At 56.9% G+C, this 19,982-nt stretch overlaps 2 protein-coding genes across 3 annotated transcripts; one reads left to right on the forward strand and one right to left on the reverse strand.

Annotated features, from left to right (window-relative positions):
• Positions 1-1,323: 1,323 nt before the first annotated feature.
• ARPC1B (actin related protein 2/3 complex subunit 1B) lies at positions 1,324-9,945 on the forward strand. Its single transcript, XM_068422691.1, has 10 exons — positions 1,324-1,434; positions 4,308-4,381; positions 5,160-5,264; positions 5,784-6,006; positions 6,446-6,553; positions 6,909-7,115; positions 8,040-8,115; positions 8,192-8,388; positions 9,109-9,199; positions 9,645-9,945. The coding sequence occupies exons 2-10, from the start codon at positions 4,318-4,320 to the stop codon at positions 9,681-9,683; spliced, it is 1,110 nt and encodes a 369-aa protein (XP_068278792.1). The 5' UTR covers positions 1,324-1,434; positions 4,308-4,317; the 3' UTR covers positions 9,684-9,945.
• Positions 9,946-11,274: 1,329 nt separating this feature from the next.
• On the reverse strand, positions 11,275-19,965 carry PDAP1 (PDGFA associated protein 1). Of its 2 annotated transcripts, none has more exons than XM_068423806.1 (6): positions 19,860-19,965; positions 16,457-16,542; positions 14,386-14,493; positions 13,856-13,977; positions 12,820-12,971; positions 11,275-12,104 (listed from the first exon to the last, which is right to left on the reverse strand). In XM_068423806.1, the coding sequence occupies exons 1-6, from the start codon at positions 19,870-19,872 to the stop codon at positions 12,046-12,048; spliced, it is 540 nt and encodes a 179-aa protein (XP_068279907.1). In that variant the 5' UTR covers positions 19,873-19,965; the 3' UTR covers positions 11,275-12,045. The 2 variants fall into 2 exon arrangements, with proteins under 2 accessions (XP_068279907.1, XP_068279906.1); XM_068423805.1 differs by having other exon boundaries at positions 16,451-16,542.
• Between the last annotated feature and the right edge of the window lie 17 nt (positions 19,966-19,982).

Genomic DNA, 19,982 nt, shown 5'->3' on the forward strand with positions numbered 1-19,982 from the left:
AGGAGGACTAGAGAAAATGTGCAGGCAGCAAGAAAAACTTCAAGAAGCTGCAGCTTTCAGCCACGTGGGAGCTGCTGTGGGAGCTGCTGTGGGAACTGTGTCCCTCTTGCTGCATTTGGGGCAGCGGCGATGCTGGGGGCGAGGCTGGGTGCTGCAACAGGCAAACTGCTGCTGGAGGATGGGACAGCTCGCTACTTCCAAGAGGGACTTTTCCCAGCGTGGGGATTCACTCCTGATCAGAGCTTCAGGGACCCACCACCCTCCAGGGACATCTTGGGATCTCCATGTGTGTCTGCTGGGATCATGGCAATGCCTGTGAAGGGAAGCATGGCTAACAGACTTGAGGACCAAGGGAGAGATGAGCTGCCACCCTGCAGAGCCTTTATCTGCAGCTGACCCATTGCTGGGGGATGAATTCAACACATACGAGGTTATTGTAACCACGTCCTGCAGCTGAGAAGCCCTGTTGGGGCCCTGCCCTTCCCGTGCGACACCCTGATCGGCTGCTGTGCTGCTTCTGTGACATTACTCGGGGAGGGAAGGGGTGAGTGCATCCCTCCACGTGTGACCTTGCAGCCGGCTTGCAGCAGGGGAGTGAGAAGCTGAAGCCCGTTTCTCCTTCCCAGCACTTCCAGCAGGAGCTGAGCTACCCTGCCTGGACAGGAATGGGATAAAATCTAGTTGCTCTGAAGCAGGAGGGGAAAAAACAGAGGGGAGCAGGTCTGTAGGTGGGGGTACACGCACAGTGTGTTGGGGTGCAGAGCTGTGACTGCAGCCAGCCTGGGCTGGGGTCCCACTGGGCTCAGTGGGACACAGGAACCAGCAGCAGCTGCTGCTCCGGGCGGCCGGATCCAGGCGCCGCAGGGTCCTGCCGAGCTGTGAATCTCCCCATCTGTGGGAGGCGATGCCTGCACACGTCTCGCCCTGGGTGGGCTCCGACCGCAGCTATCGCCTGCCGTGAGCCAGCCCCGGCAGGCAGGGCCTCCCTGCTGCACCCGTTCCCCCAAAACCCACCGGGGACGGAGGCTGAGCAGCCCTCCCGCTGCCGGAGGGAGAGGATGGGGCTCCTTCCCCTCCGCTCTCCTGGCCCCATCCTTCCCTGGTGCACCCGGAGCGCGTTGCCTGCATCCCACCGAGCAGCGGGGGCTGCCGGGAGCATCCCCGGGCCGGTGGCATCCCAGGGCCGGTGGCCCGTCCACGTGTGGCGATGGTGGAGAGGCCTGGCTCGCAGGCAGGCAGGGGCAGGGCGGCTGCCGAGCTGCTTTGCGCTCCCCCAACGCCCACGTAAGGAAGTGGTTGCATTTCTCGGAGAGGAAAAGGGAAGTCGGGCTGCCTCGGCGGGGCAGCCAGCAGCTCCCGCCGCTCGCCCCGGGCTGCCATTCGTGTCGACTGCCCAGAGTCCATGAACTAGCCCTGCCTGCGCTGCCCAACAAGGTAAGGAGCGTGGAGGTGGCTTTGCCACCCCGGCGAGGAGCTGGGGCTGTCCCATGGGGGCTGGGGCTGTCCCATGGGGGCTGGGGCTGTCACCTCCCCTGGTGCTCACACCCTGCTCGAGGGACGGTGGGGACCCCCTGGCCGGGGCTGTTTTGGGGTCCAGGGGGGTGCAGGCAGTGCCTCGCTGCTCGTGGGTTTTGCTGTCGCTGTTTCAGGCGGGTTTTTTCCAGCTTTGGCAGCAAGTTTGAGTTTTATTCTCTTGCCGGAGGCCTGGCAGCGGCAGGGTGTTGGGGGGGGTCCCCATGCCAGGGTCCCGTGGAGGTTGGTGCTGGCAGAGCCAGCGCTGTCTGCAATCCGTCCTCTCCTCCTCGGGCACCAGCTGCCTCCAGCTTTACCCAGCGTGAGGGAGAGGAGAGTCAGAGCTGCCCTTCGTCTGCCCTGGGGCAGTGATGTCCCCTCAGGGCCAGGCTGGCCCCTGGGGTACCCCCCACCAGTGTTGGGGACTGAGGACGGGTGTCCGCAGCCTGGCTGGCAGGAGCAGGGGGGTGACACCCCGCAGCCGCCGCGGGAAGCAGACGGGCTCCCGGGGGTCGGTGCTGGGGTCTCGGCAGTGCAGGAGGACCAGGCCACCGTGGTGGCCGGGGACAGCTTTATGGGGTCCTGCGGCTCCTGGTGGGACTGTCACCGTGTCCCTGCCCCAGCGGGTGCAAACCCACCTCCCACCGCCCCGCCAGGCTTGGCAAACCCAAACATACGGCTCCTCCGGCACGCGGCTTCCTCCCTGGGACGGGAGGAGCCCCCGGCGCCCGGCTGCTGCCAAGGTTTGGTTATCTCCTCCAAGGATGTTTCCGAACTGCTTGGCGCCTCGGGGCTGGCCAGGGAGATAACGGAGCTGCATCGGGTCCCAATCCCACCCTGTCTGGACATGTGAAAATGCTGGTTTCCTCCTTCAAGAGCCCCCGTATCGAGCAGGGGGATAGCCACGGCCCTTCCAATGCTCTTCCCTGCTGGGAAAGGGGCTGCTGAGCTCCCCGGGGATCACCCCAGGGTCCCACCCCGGGCGGGAGCACGGCTCAGCCCACGGGGCGTCAGCAGGGAACTGGCCTTAAACCAGCTGCTGGGGAAACGAGATGTAAACCGCTGCGGCGAGCGATCGGCGCTCGAAGGGCCGAGCAGCCCTCGCTCCTCACCCAGCGCTCCCGCGGCAGCCGGAGGACGGCTTCTGCTCCCCGGCACAGCGGCCGAGCCCGTTCCTTCGGGGCTGGGGTTAAACGGGGGAACAGCAAGACCCCCGGGGAAGAGGGTCCAGGCCTCTGAGCATCCGAACCAAATTAAAAGAAAGAAAAGCATCGCTGTTCTCTTAGCACTGAGGCCAGAAAGGGCCGCGGGGTGTCCTGCCTCCCCCGGGAGCCATTTGAGCTGCGTCCCCATCTCAGCTGGGTCCCCTTCCAGCCAGGTCCCCATTTCACACCCTTTTCTGCTCCTCACCTTTCACAGCACCGGCAGCACCATCCCTCTCGGTGACAGTTTTATTTGTCACCCGCGGTGCAGCTCCGGCCGCCGGGCTCGGGGCAGAGGCACACAGCGGCAGCGGCTCTGTGCCCTCCCGTGGGTCACCCCGTGCTGACCCCCAGCAGGATCGGGGGACTGGGGCTGGGCAGCTGCCTGCGCAGCCGTGACCGTGGCCTTGGCCGGCGGGGACGGGTGTTTGAGCAGGGGCTCAGCCGTGGGATGCTAGGTGACAGGGGTTGTGCTGTGCATCAGCGTTGGGATCTCTCCGCGTGCGAAAGGCAGGTGATGGAGCTCCGCAGATTTTCTTTTCACCAGCCTGGGCACAGAGGTTTCCTAGGAGGGACTTTTTTCCTTCCCCTGGACCGTTTTTGGCTGCCAAAGAAAACGAGCAGCGTTCAGGGAGTTCCCAAAATAGCCGAGAGGCAAGTTGTGAGTAATCCCCGTGTCCGTCCCGCCCTGCTGAGGTGTTTCCCTCCACCCCAGCGGTACCTCGGCCGGGTGGCCCAGGGGCTGCACCGCTGCTCCAAGCCCTTCCCGGTCCCGTGGCACCCAGAGTGGGCTTGCAGGAGGCTGCTTGTCCTGCGGCACCGGAGCGGTCGGTGGGTGCTGGCGGGAGCGGCGGTGAGCTCAGCTGGGGAAGGGATTAGTCACCGGCTCGCCGGGGCTGAGCACATACGGGACGGGAGGGGACGGGATGGGGGTGCCTTCATGGGGCTTTCGCTCTTCCTAAATGAGAGGCGGGGAAGGAGCAAGCAGATCGAGCCCTGTGGGGCTGGGGGGAGGAGGTGCTGCCCATGGTGGGACCCTCGGGATGCGAGTGGAGCTGGTGGTGCTGGCACCAGGGTCCCCGTGTGCTGGGCTGGCTCCTGCCCACCAGGCTCCAGCCATCTGGGGCAGGATGACGGCACGGTTTGGAAGTCCCTGGAAGTGGTCTCTGCTTCCCATCTGGCTGTGGGACACCCACGGGGCACCCAGCTATGGAGTGCCTGGCCATGGGGCACCCAGCTGTGGGCATCTGGCCATGGCCACCCATCTGGTACCCAGCCACAGGACACTCAGTGTGGGGTGCCCGGCCATGGGGCAGCACCGTGGGGAACGTCTCATCCAGGTCAACCCAGACCCTTCCTTGCCCCCACCCCGAGCTGGACCCACTGGGGCACCCTTCCCCCTTGCTTGGGCACACTCTGAGCTTGGAAATCCTCGGGGAAGCCCCTTCCCCGGCAGTGAGGGGACGCGGTGGGGCTGATCCTGGTGGGAGGGAATGCTCGATGGGGCTGGGAGCAGGGGGTCCCATGGGAGGCTTGTCCCCGTGGCCAGAGCAGCATCTCCTGATGGCCGCGGGGGTCTCGCCCCGTCCCCAGCCCGCAAGCCATGGCCTACCACAGCTTCCTGCTGGAGCCCATCAGCTGCCACGCCTGGAACAAGGACCGGACCCGTAAGTATGGCCAGGACACCCCATCCTAAAATCCCCAGGGGTGGCCCAGAGCACCGGCTGTCCCGGCTGAACAGCCCCACAGTGGGCGATGCCCCCGGGACGGGGCAGAGCGGGGTCGGGGCTGGGTGTGAGGAAGCAGGTCCTGCCACGGGCAGATTCTGGGGCTGGTACAGCACGTGTCCTCCTGCAACCCCTGGTCCCACTGCTGGGACAGAGCCCAGGGCAGGGGGTCCCAGCACCGCGTCCAGCCCCGCGGCACCGCGGCAGCCGGCGTGGGGAGGGACGGGCGAAGCGCTGCGGAGGAGAGGGGAGCGGAGGCGGGTGATTCACGGCCGGTGGCATTTCCCGGCCAGGGTTGTGGGGATGTGGGAGAGAACAAAAAGGGCTTTCTCTGCTGGGGCTGGCGTGCTGGGCAGGCAGGGCAGGATGGGGCCGGATGGGAGCTGAGCACCCGCAGCCATCCCGTCCCATCCCATCCCATCCCACCAGCCCCACGGGTCCACACGCTGGGGAAGGGAGGACGCTGGGCTGTGGGGTCTGGGGGAACTTCTCCCTTCTCCACAGGGACAGTTTGCAGGAACAGGGCCAGCTTTGGGGCTGCAAGGGGCGGAGACTGGGGGGTTTGGTGGGACCCCACCATGCAGATGGGGCTCTCAGTGGGGTCCCACCAAGCCTGGAGCAGGGGAAGGAGCAGGTCGATGCTGGCTGGCTCTGCTCCCACCCCAGCAGAGCCCAGCATTCAGGGGAGGGCTTTGCCCCGGCTGCTCTCGCCCCGCAGAGATCGCCCTCTGCCCCAACAACCACGAGGTCCACATCTACCGCAAGGACGGTGCCAAGTGGAGCAAAGTCCATGAGCTGAAGGAGCACAACGGGCAGGTGACGGGTGAGTCCCAGCTGATGGAGGGGATGGGGACATGGTTGGCAGGTGGCCCTGCCCTGGAGATGGTCCCAGCCCCCTTGGTGGCACCAGCAGCTTCTGGATGAGGGTTGAGCAGTGGGTGGAGGAGAGGGAGCAGGTTGTGTCTACATCTTCTGGCCCCGATTCGGCATGTTAAAAGGCACACGGGGGTGGGATGGATGGGATGGGAGAGATGGAGAGGGATGGGATGGGGTGGGATGAGATGGAGAGGGATGGGATGGGGTGGGATGAGATGGATGGGATGGATGGATGGAGGGATGGATGGTTGGGAAGGGATGGATAGATGAAAGAGATGGGGGGGATGGGATGGGAGGGATGGGAAAGGATGGAGTGGGATGATTTCGGATGGCTGTGGGAGTAGGGACTCCAGAGGGACTCTGGAGCAGAGACTACTCAGAACAGCTCTGCTTTCAAATGGCCTCCAGCCCTGAGTGGCCCATCCCCACGCTCCCTGGGCCACCATCACCCCCCTCTGCCTTTCAGGCATCGACTGGGCCCCTGAGAGCAACCGGCTGGTGACGTGTGGGACCGATCGCAATGCCTACGTCTGGACCCTGAAGGGCAATGTCTGGAAGCCCACCCTGGTCATCCTGCGGATCAACCGGGCTGCCCGCTGCGTCAAGTGGTCCCCCAAGGAGAACAAGTTTGCCGTGGGCAGCGGCTCCAGGCTCATCTCCATCTGCTACTTTGAGCAGGAAAACGACTGGTGAGGCTCTGCTATGGCCTCGCTGGGTCTGTCCTGGGGGAGACAGAGGGGAGATGGGTGGGGAGATGGAGGGATGAGGAGAGGGAAAAGAGATGGATGGATGGGGAGATGGACAGAGGGGAGGTGGAAGGGACATGGATTGGGAGATAGGAGACCAGAGGAGCTGGAGAAGAGATAGGAGGAGATGGAGGAGACAGAGAGGAGCTGGAGGAGGTGGAAGAGGAGACCCATGGGGAGATGGAGGGAGGTGCTCCAAAACCCTGCTGCTGGGGACGGGACATGCTGTCCCCATGCCCTGGCTGCTGCTGCAGGCTGGTCACCCAGGGCAGCTCCTGGGGTGCTCGTAGCCCTGACCACCCTCAGCCAGCCCTCCAAAAGCCCAGGGGGGTTCCCGGGGGTGGTGGTGCTCCCCCAGGGATGCCAACCACTCTCCCCACAGGTGGGTTTGCAAGCACATCAAGAAGCCCATCCGCTCGACGGTGCTCAGCCTCGACTGGCACCCCAACAACGTCCTCCTGGCCGCCGGCTCCTGTGACTTCAAGTGCCGGTGAGGAGCAGCGTGGGTGGGTGACCTGGGGGCTCTGAGGTGGGGGGACCCCCCAAGGATGTGTTGGGGTCTCACCCTGGCACAGCACAGCGGTGTGTGGGGCAGCCCAGAGCCCTGGCTCACCCATGGGGCAGGATTCACCCCTCTGGGTGCTGCTGGGAGCTGGGGACGGGGCGCAGGGGAGATGTGGAGAGGGCTGGGGGGTGCCCCGGGGACCATCCCCACATTACAGCACCCAGCGGGGCACGGGGGGCAGCGGGGCACCCCCACAGCAGGGAAACTGAGGCACGCAAAGGGGGAGGGATGGAGGCAGCTCGGCACAGGGGACACATGGCAGGGCTCTCACCCCCCCCAGGATATTCTCAGCCTACATCAAGGAGGTGGAGGAGCGGCCCAGCCCCACGCCCTGGGGCTCCAAGATGCCCTTCGGGGAGCTGATGTTCGAGTCGAGCAGCAGCTGCGGGTGGGTGCACAGCATCTGCTTCTCAGCCAGCGGCGCCCGCGTGGCCTGGGTGAGCCACGACAGCACCCTCTGCCTGGCCGACGCCAACAAGAAGATGGCGTAAGCAGGGCTGGGGAGCGGGGGGGCTGGGGGCATCCGCGCCGTGGGTGGCGGGGGGGGTTTGACTCCCAACACTGACCCGGAGATGGAGGCGTCTGGGCTGGGGCGGGGGTAAAGGGCCAAGCAGACCCGGTCGGAGGAGGCGACGCGTCCTTTTTGTGTGGCTTCTGCCTGTGTCACGAGCTGTGCTGGTCTCAGCGCAGGGAGGTTGAAGCTCGGCTCCCTGCTGAAAGGACCTGGGGGTGTCGGTCGATGGTGGCTGAACATGAGCCAGCAGTGTGCCCAGGTGGCCAAGAAGGCCACCAGCATCCTGGCTTGTACCAGCACTAGTGTGGCCAGCAGGACCAGGGCAGGGATCGTCCCCCTGTGCTTTGCACTGGTGAGGCCGCACCTCAAACCCTGTGTTCAGTTTTGGGCCCCTCACTACAAGAAAGACCTTGAGGTGCTGGAGCGAGTCCAGAGAAGGGCAACAAAGGTGGTGAAGGGTCTGGAGCACAAGTGTGATGAGGAGCAGCTGAGGGACTGGGGGTGTTTAGTCTGGAGAAAAGGAGGCTCAGGGGAGACCTTCTCGCTGCCTACAACTGCCTGAAAGGAGGGTATAGGGAGGTGGGGTCAGTCTCTTCTCCCAGGTAACCAGTGACAGGACGAGAGGAAACGGCCTCAAGTTGTGCCAGGGGAGGTTTAGATTGGAGATCAGGAGAAATTTCTTCACCAAAAGGGTTGTCAAGCACTGGAACAGGCTGCCCAGGGCAGTGGTGGAGTCCCCATCCCTGGAGGGATTTAAAAGCCGTGTAGATGTGGTGCTGAGGGACATGGGTTAGTGGTGGGCTTGGCAGTGCTGGGTTAACGGTTGGACTTGATGATCTTAAAGGTCTTTTCCAACCAAAACATTCTATCATTCTAACACCCTGCCACCCCTCGCAGCGTCGCCTCCCTGTGCACCGAGACCTTGCCCCTCCTGGCCGTCACCTTCATCACCGAGAACAGCCTGGTGGCCGCGGTGAGTCCGGGCTGGGGACACAGTGTGGGCGCCGCGCCGGGAACCGGGTGCTAAGCGGGGCTGCCTGCTTCCCCAGGGCCACGACTGCTGCCCGATGCTGTTCACCTACGAGGAGAGCCAGGGCGCGCTGACCTTCGGGGGGAAGCTGGACGTCCCCAAGCAGAGCTCCCAGCGCGGCCTCACTGCCCGCGAGCGCTTCCAGAACCTGGACAAGAAAGCGAGCTCGGACACCACCAACGCCTCGCTGGACACCCTGCACAAGAACAGCATCAGGCACGTACTGGGGGCGAGTGGGTGGAGGGACAGGCTTGGCTGGGTCACCCCAGGAGCTGCTTTGGGGTGTTGGCCCCTGAGCGTCCCTTGGCTGTGTTACTGTCTGGTCTGGGAGCTGAGACAGCCCTGGAGCATCCCTGGGCATCCCTGGGTATCCCTGAGCAACCCTGGATATCCCTGGAGCATCCCCAGAGCATCCCTGGGTATCCCTGAGCAACCCTGGGTATCCCTGGAGTATCCTTGGGCATAACTGCGTATCCCTGAGCAACCCTGGGTATCCCTGGAGTATCCTTGGGCATTGCTGGGTATCCCTGGAGCATCCCTGGGTATCCCTGGCCATCCCTGCACATGGGTGGAGTAGATGGAGGGGTTCAGCCATGGAAGCTGGGACAGCCCTGGGCATTGCTGGGTATCCCGGGAGCATCCCTGTGTATCCCTGAGCATCCCTGCACATAGTGGGGGGAGATGGAGGGGTCCAGCCCCCGGAGCTAGGACAGTCCTGGGCATCCCTGAGCAACGCTGGGCATTGCTGGGGATCCCTGGAACACCCCTGGGTATCCCTGGAGCATCCCTGGGCATCACTGGGTATCCCTGAGCATCCCTGCACATGGGTGTGGGAGATGGAGGGCTCTAGACCTGCTCCCACCCAACTCCCGGGCAGGTCTGAGTGCTCGGCGGGGGCCTGGGGCTGACTCCCCATCCCCTCTTTGCGCCCCACAGCCAGATCTCGGTGCTGGCGGGCGGGAAGGCCAAGTGCTCGCAGTTCTGCACCACGGGGATGGACGGCGGCATGAGCATCTGGGACGTCAAGGTGAGGTGTCCCCACGGTGCCTCGGTCCCCCCAGGCTGGGAGCACCCAGCGCTGAACCCTCATTAGCCACAGTTTTAATTGCAATCCCCCCCACCCCGCTGCTGCCCAGCTCCTTGCTGTGGTGGTGGGGCCCATCCTGCCCACGGGGGTCCTGGGTGGGATCTCCTTCAACCCAGGGCTGGGGGGGGGGGGACACCCCTGGGTGGCACTTTCACAGCTCACCATCAGGGGGGGGTTGACACCAGCCTCACGCAGGGATCCAGCACCTCTCCTGGCTTCGGCTTTACCCACATGGCTTGAAAAAGGAGCCAAAACCAGCCGAAATTGGGATCTCCTCCCCACGGGGAGGGGTTGGCACCCCAGGGGACAGCTTCCCCCCCCAACCACCTCCAGTTGCCTTGGAAAGCGAAAAGCTGATGACGAAGGACCTCCCGTTTCGTTTTAGAGCCTGGAGTCGGCGCTGAAGGATCTCAAAATCAAATGAAGGAGCCAGCCGGGAAGGGCGTCCCCGCTGCCAGCCCACCCCTGCTCTGCAGCCCCTGCCTGCTTTGCCCCGCGAGCCCCCGTGCCACGCGAGCCGGCCACGATGCCACCAGCGCGCTGCCCCGGCTGCCAGCCAGCCCCAGCGGCTGCTCTCAGATAAAGAAAACAATTTTTTTTTTACTTTTTTTGTTACCATCGTACCTGATGCTGGTCATACATCGCTTAAAGAAATCAAAAATAAAGTAGGGATTTTCCTGTGTAAAGCCAATGGGGGTTATTTTTGCCTTTTTTTTTTTTAGAAACAGTTTGATGCAAATGTGTGTGATGAGAGCACAGCACGGTGCTGTGCTGCATCTCACCACGGGCGGTCACGTCCCTTCTGCCACCTGCTCTGAGGATGAATCGGGACCGTGGAGACAAGGGGAATGTCACCTCACAGAATCACAGAATCAATCAAGTTGGAAGAGCCCTCTGGGATCATCGAGTCCAACCATTGCCCTGACACCACCATGTCAACTAGACCAGGGCACTAAGTGCCATGTCCAGGCTTTTCTTAAACCCCTCCAGAGATGTTGACTCCACCACCTCCCTGGGCAGCCCCTTCCAGTGTCTAATGACCCTTGCTGAGAAGAAATGCTTCCTAATGTCCAACCTGAACCTCCCCTGGCGAAGCTTGAGGCTGTGTCCTCTTGTCCTATAGCTGGTTGCCTGGGAGAAGAGGCCGACTCCCACTTCACTACAGCTTCCCTGTTCCCTGCTTCAGCGAGATTTCCAAACAGGATTGGTATTAGTGAAAAGGGCCGAGGATGGAGGTGGGCTGGCAGCAGAGGACAGAGCTGCTCCCAGGGGTGCCGAGGAACCTTTGAAGAAGCTGTAAGAAAGTGGATAAATCTTTCTATGTTTCAGGGCATGGTTTAATTGCACATAGTAAACAAGGAGCAGGGTCACGCGTTTCACAGGGGGTATGAAATCATGATGAAGTGGTTGGTAAGAGCTTTGGCAAAGGCAAAAGAAGAACCAGTCCCCGGGCAGGCGCGATGCCCAGCCGCTCCTCCGGCATTGCCCTGTCTTACACCGAGCGTCTCCGCAAGGGAAATCCTACAGTTACCACCAAAAGGAACAGGAACCTGTGCAGTGCAGCGTGGTTACTCCTCCGGGATCAGACCTCCCTGTGACAGCTTGGGTTTCCTGTCTCCAATCACGCCTCGGGGCACAAAAATCACAGGCTGGGGGAGCAGCTCTAGGGCTTATCCACGTCGTGCAGAGGTGACCCAGCATTGTGGCACTGGGAAGGCAAGTTGCCATCACGGTTTGAGCAGGCAGCTCCCCGTGATGTTCCCCGTAGCACATCCCTGTCTCACCCAAGTGCCCGCAGCCAGGCACGGACAGGATTACACAGACAAGGTCACATTTGTCATCCTACATCTCTACAACCGTCACCTCTCTGCTAGTGACTCTGAGAGCTCCCGCCCCAGCTCTGGGGCCGAATCTCCTCCAGCAAAAGTCACCAGAGCACCAGACTGCTACCGCACCGCTGCAGCAGCCTGCACGCTCGTGTTCATTTACACACACACAAGATGAGGACAGAGCAGTTATGATAATTTACATTTTAATCAGCCAAATATACAAGTTCTGTTGTTGTTTTTTAAACTTTATCAAGTTTTTTTTCCATCTGGGTCTGATACAATTAATGTTGGGCTTTTTTTTTCCTTTAAACAAAGGATGATGTGGTTAAAAACTGGCACTATCCCTAATAAGGAGAAAAAAAAAATGAAGAGGAGGGAAAAAGGGAGACTGGCTGCAAGAAAGGAGGGATGAAACCGGGAAGGAACGGCACTCCAGATGTCCATGAAGTCAGGCTCCCAGATTATACTGCAACAACCTGCAGCAAAATTTGACGGGCCATTTGCCCCCAAGGATCCCTCAGATACAATATCCTTCGGGCTTTCACTAGCAAGTCAAAGTTCCCCACCCCATGCCCCACCCCACACAATGACCCCACAATCTATTTTCTTGCAATCTACTATTTGAAGCATCTCCCCTCCCGCACAGCTCCCTCCCGCCCTGCCCCTCTGCCTATGAAGTTCTTAATCCTAAAAACAGCCAAAACATTCAGGTTTCCAAACTGTTACAGAGAATTGCTGTTCAGCACAGCTCTGCACCGCAGGTAGCAGCTGCCCCTAAACCCACATGGAAATCTGTGCCAGGATGAAGACAAACACATCGTCAGTGTCTCTTGGAGGTGAAGGTGACTTCGATGCCGCAGTACACCCTACGTGACATCGATGGTATGAATGCGACAGAGTTCCTGGCAGGCACCAGGCACAGTTCCCTGGTGTTTCCTCCTCTTGCATGTCCTGTGCTTACTTGTTAAGGGATAGTGACTGCAGTCTTTTACCTGCCATGGCCGCTTCGTCTTTTGCTGGGGGAGCAGAAGAAGAGAGGTTTCATCATTTCACAGCTTATATCAGGGACTGGTGGTGGCTTCACAGCCCCAGAGACTGAAATCCTGCTAGCCATGTACAGTGAGGTAACGGGAAAAAACATGACCCTCCCCGCCAACCCCTGGTAGATCACCTCCAGAATCAAGAGGAGCCGCCCCCCCCGCACGTTCCCTTCTGTCCTTGGCCTCTCTTCAGGCGTTCACAAGTTACTCTGATGCTGATGCACAAATTTCTCAGTGGAAGCCACTGAGAAGACCTGCTCACCAGCCTGCTGGTTCACACCTATCAGAGCTGAAGAGGTCTGGGCAGGGGAAGCGTGCTGCGAATTCTCTGGGCAGCTGGATCCCCAGCACACAAAGCAGATAAATCACACCCAGCGCAAGGAACTCGCTAAACCCCCACATCGGAGCAAGCACGGCCTGGGAGGCTGAGGACAACATGGATATCAAGAGCAATTCCCTTCTCTCTGTCCCTGCTCCCTGTTCAGCTGTCCCAGAGCTTTATAAAGCAAGAGCTTTAGAAGAATGAAACAGCTGAACCTGGTTTTGATGAGAGACGTCATAATGACACTCAGCAACACCACACAGTCTCAGGAGATGAGGGATTGCCAAGCGTGACAGGAGGGATCACGCCTCTTGGCAGTACAGCCATCGCAAAAGGGAAGTAAGAGGGTATGATTGATTGCTCTCTAACCTTTTCTTTCTTCTTCTTTCTTTCTGGCAGCTTCTTCCCTTTGCTTCCGAATGATGGCTAGTCGGGCGAGGTCTGCCTTCGCTTGTTCTGTTTTGCCAGCTAGGTGCATCTTCATGTATCTTTCTTTTGCCTTTTGTTTCTCTATTTCCTCTCTGTTCGAGTAAAACACACCAGTCACCAGCGTATTCACACGAGCAGGCACAGGCAGGGTGGGGGAGGCTTTCTGCCTGGGCGGGACGGGGGGGACAGCAGAGACTGGGGGGCCCTAACACCAGTTTTCAAGCACTGGTTGTATCTATTGCAGGGTTTGAACAGGGATGATAAGAGAGATTATTTCTACCTTCCTTCAGCTAAATAAGGACACGACACACAATGAGGTCAAATTAATTAGCCCCAGACTGCATGGCACCGTGACATGTTTTCCTCAGCCTTACCCTCACTTCTGCTGAAGCAATCTATCCCAAAGAAGCAAGCTTAAATCTTTCACTCTGAAACTCTCCATTGCTAAATGAAACTAGAAGATTACACTTTGGTTCTCATCTTATTCATCTGCTCAGACAAAAGTTTCACCATGACCCCTGGAATCTGGGAAACCACTACCTGTCACCAGGGCACCTTCTATAGCAAGATTAAAGCGGACCCCAAGGTGACCTCTGGTTAATGGATTTCAGTGAGGTCTGCTTTTTGGCATAAAACTTCAGGAAGGGAATGTCTACACCCACTTCACAGCAACAACCTTCACTCTCTTAGTGCACCTGGCCAAGCTGCCTGGCTCCAGGATGGCCACAGCTACTCCCAGAGGACAGACAACTTCTGTCAAGTTTGTAAGGAAAGAAATTCGAACGGCAGTGAGTCCTGCCTGACAGTTTGCTGCTGTTCAGTGTCTGCTTTAGAGAGCAACACACTTAAAGGGCTTCCCTGAAACACCAACGTACCCACAGCAGGGAAACATCTCCCCATGTTAAGCTGCTGCCACTGGTAAGGATGAAATTTCAGGAACACGCTGGTTCCTGCCGAGGCATCAGGAGAAACTCACCGCTCTCGTCGTGAGAGTTCCTTAGGTCCATCCAGGTCCAGCTGAGTTACTTTTTTGGTTGTCTGAATTACACGATTGGGATTCTCTATGTCTATCAACCCTTCCACTCCTTTGCGCTTTTGCTAAGGTTCAAGAACAAGAGGAAGGTTAAGAAATTCTCTCGTACCCAACGCCGTGTTGTATCAGAGTTCATCAAATACACTGCGACACACCCCAAAAGCAGAATTCAAGATGTTTTCACTACCAGACAGCAAAACCAGTTATGAACCAAGATTTTCACTACCACCCATCTTCAGCCTTTTTTGAAATCTTCTTGCCTTTGCATTTCACTTATGAAAATACACAAGTTTTCATACTGAGGACAAAATGCAGTCGAGTAAGGGTTTTTTGGCTTCTAAAAAAATAGTCCTTCCATTAAAAATTTACTCTAGGTAGCTCTCAAAGAGAACTGGGAGTCAAGTGTGCATCTCTCTCCTGCCCCAAGAATCTGGGTGCGTGGTGCAAATGAAGTGCCCTGAGAATGACAGTACCTGATAATCCTCATCATCTTCATCGCTCTCATCTGAATCTAAAGACTTCTTCTCCTTTTTGGGGTCCCCTGTTGCTCCTTCACCTCCTTCTTCTTGCTCCTCTTCTTCCTATAAAATCACAGGAAATTAGAGAAAAACGTATGTCCATAAAAATCCCAAATCCAACAGGGACTCTTAAATGAGATCATTTTGGAGGGATGAGAGACAGCTCTGAGAGCATTGCTGTTCCTGATGTGGCCCTTATGACACCAAAGGTGCCTGGACATTACAAAACAAGAGCTCATTCTCAACACATAAGTGCGCATCACCTGCCCCAGCAGGTCACCTCTACACAACTCTGCTGCGCTCTCAGTGTAACAGTCCAGGAAAATTATCGTGAAAGACAGAAATGGCACTTTACTTTCCCCAAATGAAAGATCTCCAGGAGATATTTTGGCCCGTGTTTCCAGTGCACAATATCTCAGGGACTGGAAACCACACGGATGTAGTGTAGAGTTGGATCCCATCCTAGATCTAGATAAAAAAACTAGAGAAGAGCAAACTGACCACCGTCAACCAAAACATTATTATCCAAGAAATTACAGCCTTTTTAGCACAGCTTTTATCAGTCAGAGGTCTAGGAATTAATTTGTAAATCTGTACAAATTTGTAAATTTGTAAATTTGAAGATAAGATTAGAAGAACCAACATGGGTGTGAATAGCTTGCTTTACTATTGCCAAACATCCCTCACCAGAGCAACTGGCAAAGCGGATGAGCTTTGGGCAGCAGGAGAAGTAATTTTCTTAATTGTTTTTTTTTAAGCTTTCCCTAACGAAATAACATTAGATGTAACCATCACTATGTGGTACAGATTATAACAAAAGAAAAAGGAATCCTTCTTAAAGAGCAGTTCCCTGGTTTGTTTTGAAACAAGACAGACTTTCAAGTGGGGTCCTGCGTGTTCTGTTCCATTTCCAGGTGGTATTTTTATTAACAACTCGGAAGCAGAGAACACTTATAAAGTTTGTGAATGACATCGCACTGGTAGGAGTTGGAATCATTTTGGAAAACAGGATCAGGCACATAAGTGGTTTCAGAAGTTGGAAAGATGGCACGAAACCAAGAAGGTGGAATCAGAAACCAAACCAAGAGGAGTTACACTTCGGAAGAAGCAATCTAACACTAAATCGGAATCTGTGGCTAAGCAGCACATCACACAATCCTCTGGAGTTACAGCTGGTCAAAACACTAAAAAGGAGTGAACAACATGGCTCATAACTGCTTGAAAGAGTAATCTTCTGGGAGGTATTCATCAGTGTTTCCTATATGGGGTATAATTATCCTACTGTAGTCAGTGCTGTGAGGCTTCAGCTGGAAGAGTGCAGTTGGGCTCAGGCAGCACTTTCAGAAAGTCACAGAAAAACAGCAGTGAGAGTGTCATGTAGCTGTGATAACCTGGGAACACGAGAGAGCAAGTACTGCAAAAAGCAGCCATGCCTTTTATAACACCAGTCAGGTATTTGGGAGGAGGGAGCTGTCACAATCCTATCTCGGGGCATAGAAACACGCTCCAAAAAGGCCTCACGCCAGAAAACTGTTCTCTCTCCCTACAAGTCAGAGGCAAACATGAAAATCGTGTGTACAGGAAGAAGTCAACGGAGTTTGGTCTTTAAAGTTTAGAAGAGAAAGAGGGCAAATATAATAACTTCAATATAAAGTAAGATGTCAAGATGGGAGCCCTTTTCCTCCACAGCCAAGGTGCAGAGCATGGATAAAAAAATTAGCTGACACTGGAGACTAGAATTATGAAATATGGGGGGAAAAGATGCTGCGTAATCATCTTCCCTATCCTTTAACCTTCAAATTGTGATGGGATGGTCTACCTGGCCTTGCTTCTGTGAGGAACCAGACCGATCACCCCTTGCAGTCTCCCCAGCCAGAGATATTCAGAATCCATATTGTGATCACCGACAGAATGATCCCCAACACTTGACTAAGCTGCCATTTCTCACGAGCTGCAGGTTAAGCACGCTGCACAAGCCAGGCCTAACGACAGCGAGCACATAATGTAGGCAAACACATACCCTTGCCTTTTGCTTTTCTGCTTGGAGCTGGGCATCAATCTCTTCAGGACTTGTGTACTGTCTTGCTCGGCCTTTGTGGCCTCCTTTTCTACCTGTACAAAGAAAATAAAATCAATAAATGGTTTAGCGATAAGCTTCCAGAAAGGTCTACTCCTCCTGCAGCACTCTCTGGATTTTCAGTGCAGATACGACAAACCAAAATAGCTCCTCTGATAGAATCAAAACCACATTGAAAAAAGGACACATCGAACTTGCCAGCCTCTGTGAAACGCTCCAAGAATTCTGGGTAAGTTACACAGAGAATTGGGATTATTGATCCATAGAAAGATACGTGGAGAATCAGTTCCTTCCTTCCACTTGGGCTGGTTTTGGAGACACCAGACCCGAGAGCAGTCGCTGTCACAACCAACTCTCTGACAAGCTTTCCTCCTTACCCCCTTCCCTACACTAAGGCTGTGCCAAGAGAAAATAGGAAGCTAACTGGACAAAAGCTTTGGGAATTATCATGAGAGCTGAAGAACAACTAAAAGGAGCCTCCGTGTTTTCCTGCTTTATAAGGAAAAATAAAAACAAGCTCTAGGAACCTGGAAGAGGAGAGTCAGCTCAGCTGGCTGGACTGCCTGGCTGAGATCTGCTCTCAAGTTTAAAATTCTGTTCATTAATGAACTGCTGAAGCCGTTAATGCTTCCTGCAAATGACTGCTCCGTTTATGTTCCTACAAGCTCAAAGAACAGCTGGAAAGCGAGCTGAACAGAGTCAGCCTCTAGCCTTGAGCTAGGGAGCTCAAGGTAGAGCTGCGCTGTTGGAGGGTCAGGGAGCACCGGTGCAGGCAGCCTCTGTGGGCTTTGGAAATTCAACGTTTCCTGACCAGTCCTCCTGGCTCAGCAGAGACAAACTCTCACACCTTTTAGCTCAGTGAAAGCTGAGCTGTGGGATAAATTGTCTCAAAACCCCCACTGTGAAGCCTTACAGAGACCCCTGAGATGTTTTTCTCAGGTGAAACGGGGAAAGGCAGGGACCAGATTCTTTCCTCTGGACTCAGCTGTGGAAGCTCGTGGGCACTCAAACCACAAGTGCAACCAAAAGCTTTGCTGCACCCAAAGACGGGTGTTTTCCGTTTGTCTGTTCCCATCCATCCCACGTGGCAACACTGACACCCTCTGGGCACGAGATCTGGGAGCGCTCTGGCCCAGGAGACGTTACCTCACTGCCCAGCAAACGACATGACTCTAGATGGAACAACAGTAATACCTTTGACATGCTATGTCAAGAAAACCTACAGAACCCAAAACACCGCTGTGCTACAAGCTTAACCGATGCCAGGCAGCTTTCTTGTCCAGCTGGGCTCAGAATGTTACGCTGGGCTGGAACACAAAAACCTTATTACTGCAAATAAACAGCAATAAGGGGGGGAAAGCAAGTGAAAAGAAATTATCTTACATTAAACACCTAAAAAGCAGCAAATTGAAGAGTGAATCAATCTCAGTTCTATTCGAGCCTGCACACAGAGAAGTAAGGCCCCTCTGAGCGGCAGCAGCAGTGTCACTGGTTCAACAGCTGGAGGGACTGCGGGGAGCTCAGCGTGGGGCAGGGCTGGGGCTCTGCTCTTCACAGGGAGCTCAAACCGCACGTCAGACAAGCGGAGTGCCCGTCCTACATCTGCCACTGACCTACTGCATCACGCTGCACAGCTCACGTCAGCTCTGTGCCTCGGTTTCCCCATCTGTAAAATAGGGATAATGATTCTTATCCTCTTCTGAAAAGCACTTTTAAAATATCATCACCTGCAGTGGAGACCACTCGCACCTAAGGCAGGCGCGTGCTCAAATACATTTGTCTTCAGCTTTCAACAGCAAAATTAAGGAATTTAAATCAAAGAGAACGGAAGAATATTGAAGGAATCACCTATTCTTTTTGAATCAAGGTATTCAGAAAAAAGAACAAAATCATCAGAAATAATCCTGTAACAAAGTTTATTAATGGCTGGTTAAAATCCCCATTTTCTATTAAAGAGCGAGCGCAAAAGTCCACTCCATGATATAGTAACTCCTGCTGACTGGAGAGGGTGGGCAAAGATCCCTTTTCCCAAGAAGCAAAAGGTTTGAAACAAACATTTAAAACTGTACAATGAAATACAGAGCACGAAACCCTGAGTTACGGGGCGTTCAGATATGGCAGCCAGGGTTAGAACCCACCACAGTTCTTTGCCTTCACAAAAATACGCCAAAGCTTCAGCCCTATCGACTAACATTGTGCAAATGGACACAAAATGAAGTGTTTAAAGAAAATCTAAATAGGGAAACAGATGTGGTACGAAAGCCTGGGAAATGCTGATGAAATAAACTGGAGCAAACTACAGAGAAGAGGAATGACGAGGGCTGGTTTACATTAATGTATATGACTGGGCTTTCACCGACGCTCGCACAAGAGCCAATTATGCAGATGCTGCATCTGGAGAAGGTTCTGGGTGGATCCAGCTCAGCCCTGACAGCCTGTCAGTCCCTCATTACTTCTCCTTAATCACACAAGCAAGTTGGTACCCGCTCCGTAACACCCAGATGCGGAGCTGCCGGAGCCACATGAAAGGAGCTGCGTTTGGAGCCCCTGAACAGGAGACCACCTCCGCATCCTCCCCACGCTGCCCTTCAGGGCCAGACCCTCTGCCCGGCCGCCCAGATTCCCCGTACCCAGCCCCCGAAGCCTCCACCATCGAACCACCGGGAGGGGATGGCCTTCAGCCACCGCACGCCACCTGCGTGCCCCCCCGGATGCCCCCCGGGATCCCCGGTGTAGCTGTAAACTCCCCTCCCCGGGCGTCCGTGTGCTCCAAGCCCTGCCCCGGGGGGACCGGCCGCAGCTTCCAGCCCAGCGGGGAGCACGTGGGGCCCAGCCCGCTCCCGGTCCCACAGCGGGGCCTGGCACCCCAAGGCCCGGACACCCCCCGGGGCTGCTGCGATCCCATGGCACTTGTTGGGGGGCACAGACTGGGACCCCCAGCTCCGAGAGAATCTGCCATCCCTCAGGGAAGGCAGGCTCACCCCGAAGCCCTCCATGAGCGGGCTGGGAGAAGAAACCGAGGCCCCCCCAGACGCCATCCACAGCCGGAGCGGGGTGCGGCAGCAGGACCTCCCTCCAAGACCCTCCGCGGCCGAAAAGGGGGAAAGGAGACCCCCCACCGAGCTCCTCAAGCCCGGGGAGAGGGGGGAAAGAGGCCTCCCTTCGGAGCCGGGGGCGGGGAACGCAGCCTGCCCCCACCGAACCCCACAGCCGCGGCCTTCCCCCCGCCCCTCCTCTCCTCCCGGAGCCTGAGGGCCCTACAGCCCCTCACCCTCCTGCCGCCGCTCCCAGCCCCGCTCTTTCTCACAGGGCCGAATCCCCCCACCCCAGCCCGGACCGGACCGGCCCCCACCTCCTTTCGGCATCGCGGCGGCGATGGCGGCTGCGGCAGCTGCAGCGAGGCCCCCCCGGCCCCGAGCGGTGACCCGGAAGCGGAAACCGCCCCACCCCCGCGCGCGGCGCGCGGCCCTCGGCG

Source organism: Nyctibius grandis, chromosome Z, assembly GCF_013368605.1.
Source record: "Nyctibius grandis isolate bNycGra1 chromosome Z, bNycGra1.pri, whole genome shotgun sequence".
NCBI classification, from domain to species: Eukaryota; Metazoa; Chordata; class Aves; order Nyctibiiformes; family Nyctibiidae; genus Nyctibius; species Nyctibius grandis.

What these genes read in the sequence shown, in the direction of transcription:
- ARPC1B (XM_068422691.1), top strand. Translation starts at nt 4,318, where the DNA reads ATGGCCTACCACAGCTTCCTGCTGGAGCCCATCAGCTGCCACGCCTGG. An exon ending in GCACAACGGGCAGGTGACGG is followed by an intron (nt 5,265 to 5,783) that starts GTGAGTCCCAGC and finishes TCTGCCTTTCAG; the next exon opens with GCATCGACTGGGCCCCTGAG. An exon ending in CTGCACAAGAACAGCATCAG is followed by an intron (nt 8,389 to 9,108) that starts GCACGTACTGGG and finishes TGCGCCCCACAG; the next exon opens with CCAGATCTCGGTGCTGGCGG.
- PDAP1 (XM_068423805.1), bottom strand. An exon ending in GAACTCTCACGACGAGAGCG is followed by an intron (nt 12,972 to 13,855) that starts GTGAGTTTCTCC and finishes TTACTCGAACAG; the next exon opens with AGAGGAAATAGAGAAACAAA. An exon ending in GAAAGAAGAAGAAAGAAAAG is followed by an intron (nt 12,105 to 12,819) that starts GTTAGAGAGCAA and finishes CTGCTCCCCCAG; the next exon opens with CAAAAGACGAAGCGGCCATG.